The 3,073-nt window shown below is 63.3% G+C and overlaps 1 protein-coding gene across 1 annotated transcript in view; it reads right to left on the minus strand.

Annotated features, from left to right (window-relative positions):
• The window catches only part of LOC103925596, a 12,611-nt gene that overhangs the window by 1,149 nt on the left and 8,389 nt on the right, over positions 1–3,073 (minus strand). Inside the window, exons 7-9 of the mRNA XM_009334328.1 lie at positions 2,661–2,948; positions 1,277–1,403; positions 219–426 (exon numbers count right to left, since the gene is read on the minus strand). Of these exons, the coding sequence (XP_009332603.1) occupies positions 219–426; positions 1,277–1,403; positions 2,661–2,948 (623 nt within the window). The remainder of the gene's footprint in view (positions 1–218; positions 427–1,276; positions 1,404–2,660; positions 2,949–3,073) is intronic.

The raw sequence follows: 3,073 nt of genomic DNA on the forward strand, positions 1-3,073 counted from the left end.
GCCCACTGGTGTCCCCCCACCCCGTGTCCCTTCACCCCTCACTCTCCCACGCTTTAGCATGCTCTTAGCATGTGCTTAGCATGTCAAGACTCCCACCATCAGCCCCAGACCAACCAGACGAGGAGGATGCTCCCATTCCACTGCCACCAGCAGCCCTCCACCGCGTCCCCCCTCCCCACCCCCTTGCCCCACGTCCCCTTAGCGTGTGCTTAGCATGTGCTTGGTGTGTGGCTGACCTGTAGCAGTAGTTGGGAGCAGACCAGACAGTGAGGACGGTCTCGTTGAAGTGCCACTTGTAGCCCTCCATGACGAGCTGGTGAGCCCGGCAGATCATGTCGATGTCGTTGGAGGCGTTGAACTGGGCCACCACGTCGCTGCCAAACAGGTACCCGGCGCCCCGCGGGGACACGCCCCAGCCCGTCGTGTCTGCCGACACACCACACGCGTGTCACAGCGGTGGGGCGGGACACGGATGGGCTGCTGGTGCAGGTCACGCGCGTGTCACACGGAGCCATGTGGGCCAGCGCAGGGTGTGCGGTGGGGACATGTGACACACATCACATGCATCTACACGTGTCACGTGGAGCAGCCCATGTGGCTGTGGGGTCACACGTGTGTCACGTGGGGCAGCCACATGGGCCAAGTTGGTGTGCATGTGGGAGGATACGTGACCCACACGTGTCCACGTCACATGGAGTGACCCAATGTGGCCGTGGGGTCACATGTGTCACACACCAGCCTGGCGTGGCTGTAGGGTCACGTGTGTCACGTGGAGCCGCGTGGGCCAGATGGGGGGTGGGGACACGTGACCCACACGCATCCACGTGTGTCATGCGGAGCATGGGGTCACACGCGTGCCTCATGGACCAACCCAGCGTGGCTGGGGGCAGTCACACGTGTGTCACCCGGAGCCACAGAGGCCGGGTTGGTGTGTATGGGGGAGAACACGTGACTCACATGTGTGTTGTGTGTCACACGGACTAGCCCAATGTGGCCGTGGGGTCACACGTCACGTGGACCAGCTTGGTGTGGCTGCGGGGGGTCACACGCCTGTCACCCGGACCCACATGCCCCAATCTGGCACATCTACGTGACGACACGCAACACTCGCACATGTCACCCCCAGGTGACGGAGCCACCCCGATGGCGGCAGGGAGGCCACGGGGCGCAACGTGGGACATGACGCGGGGGCAGCTGTCCTCTCCCCACCCTAGTGGGCGGGGCTGCAGGGCAGGACACGCACCGACATGGGCTGACACGCGTGTGCGGGGCCTACCCTCAGGGTCGGACCAGAGGAGGTCGCACATGGGGCCATCGTGGGGCACCTCCTGCTTGCGGTCGATGGTGCGGATCTGGTCCAGCGTCTGGATGGAGGGTGAGAGGCCCCCGTGCACGCAGAAGATCTGCGGGGACACACGTGTGCTTAGCATGCGTGGGGTGTGAGCGATGCCCACACCCCACACCCCCCCCCCCCCCACGAGGCTGGAGGGGCCCCAGGGGGGACAAGGCCCCCACGCAGCCCCAGGGGCTGTCCCACACTCCCATATGTGCTTAGCATGTCCTTAGCATGTCCAAGCATGTCCTTAAAGTATCCCAACATCCTCATCGCGCCGTCCATGATAGCAATGAGGCTGCAGAGAGCAACGCTGCTGGCGCAGCCCCCCCAAACAGACGCTCCTACAGCTGCACACGTGCTTAGCGTGCCCTAGCGTGTCACTAACGTGTCCTAGCATGTGCTCAACATATCCCAGCGTGCTCATCCTGCTGTCACGATGGCAATGGGGCTGCGGAGAGCAAAGCCACCAGTGCATCCCACCAACACGCAGCCCCCAACGCGGCCCCGTGCCGCAATGTGTGCTTAGCACGACCTTAACATACCCCAGCATGTCATTAACATGTCCTAGCGTGTGCTCAGCATACCCCCACGTGCTCATCGCGCCATCCACGATAGCAATAAAGCTGAGAAAAACAAAGCCCCCCCCGCACGGCCCCCCATGTCTCCCCATACCCTTTCATGTGCTTAGCATGTCCTTAATGTGTGCTTAGCACATACTAACGTATCCCACCGTGCTTACGCCGCCATCTACGATGGTAATGACGCTGTAGAGAGTGAAACTTCTGGCACAGCTCACTGAAACAGATCTTCCTACGCCCGTGTGTGCTTAACATGACCTTAGCGTGTCCTAGCACGTTGTTAACGTGTGCTTAGCATGCCCTAACACACCCCACCGTGCTCACAAGGCATTCCACGAGGGCAATGAGACTGCAGAGAGCAAAGCTGCTGGCATAACCTCCCCATAGGGAGCCCCAGCTGCCTCCCCACGCCTGTGTGTGTGCTTGGCATGACCTTAGCCTGCCCTAAGCACGTCCTAACATACCTCCGCATGTCCCAGCATGCTCATCGCGCCATCCGGGATGGCAACGACGCTGCAGAGGGCAAAGCTGCTGGCGAAGCCCCCATAAACAACCCTTCCTGCACGCTCACACGCCCTTAGCGTGTGCTTCGCATGTCCTAAGGAACCCCAGTGTGCTCACCGAGCATTCCCTGGCGGCAATGAGGCCGCAGAGAGCGAACCTGCCGGCGCAGCCCCCGCCACACGCAGCTCCCTCCCACCCCTGCGTGCCCTTAGCATGTGCGTAGCCCGCGCAGGCACGCCGACCTTGCCGTCGATGATGGCGGAGAGGCTGAGGTAGTGGAAGTTCTCGGTGCAGTACCGCCAGACGGTGACGGAGCCGTACTTGCGCAAGCACTCGTCGTAGAAGCCGTAGACCTGGGTAATCTGCCGGCTCTCGTGGTTCCCCCGGATCAGCGTGATGCGGTCCGGGTAGCGAACCTGCCACGCCCAGACGCCTGGGTCCCCGCCCGGACGCCTGGGTTCCCCACCCCGGATACCTGGGTCCCCCCATGAGGTCAACCTGGACACCCGGGTTCCCCCGCCAGGCACCCACTTTCCCCCGGGGGGTCAACCCGGACGCCTGGGTCCCCTCCCCGGACGCCTGGGTCCCCCGTGGGGTCAACCCAGACACCTGGGTCCCCTCCCCGGACGCCTGGGTCCCCCGCGGGGCCACCCCC

The sequence above is a fragment of the Pygoscelis adeliae genome, unplaced genomic scaffold (assembly GCF_000699105.1).
Source record: "Pygoscelis adeliae isolate BGI_AS28 unplaced genomic scaffold, ASM69910v1 Scaffold781, whole genome shotgun sequence".
NCBI classification, from domain to species: Eukaryota; Metazoa; Chordata; class Aves; order Sphenisciformes; family Spheniscidae; genus Pygoscelis; species Pygoscelis adeliae.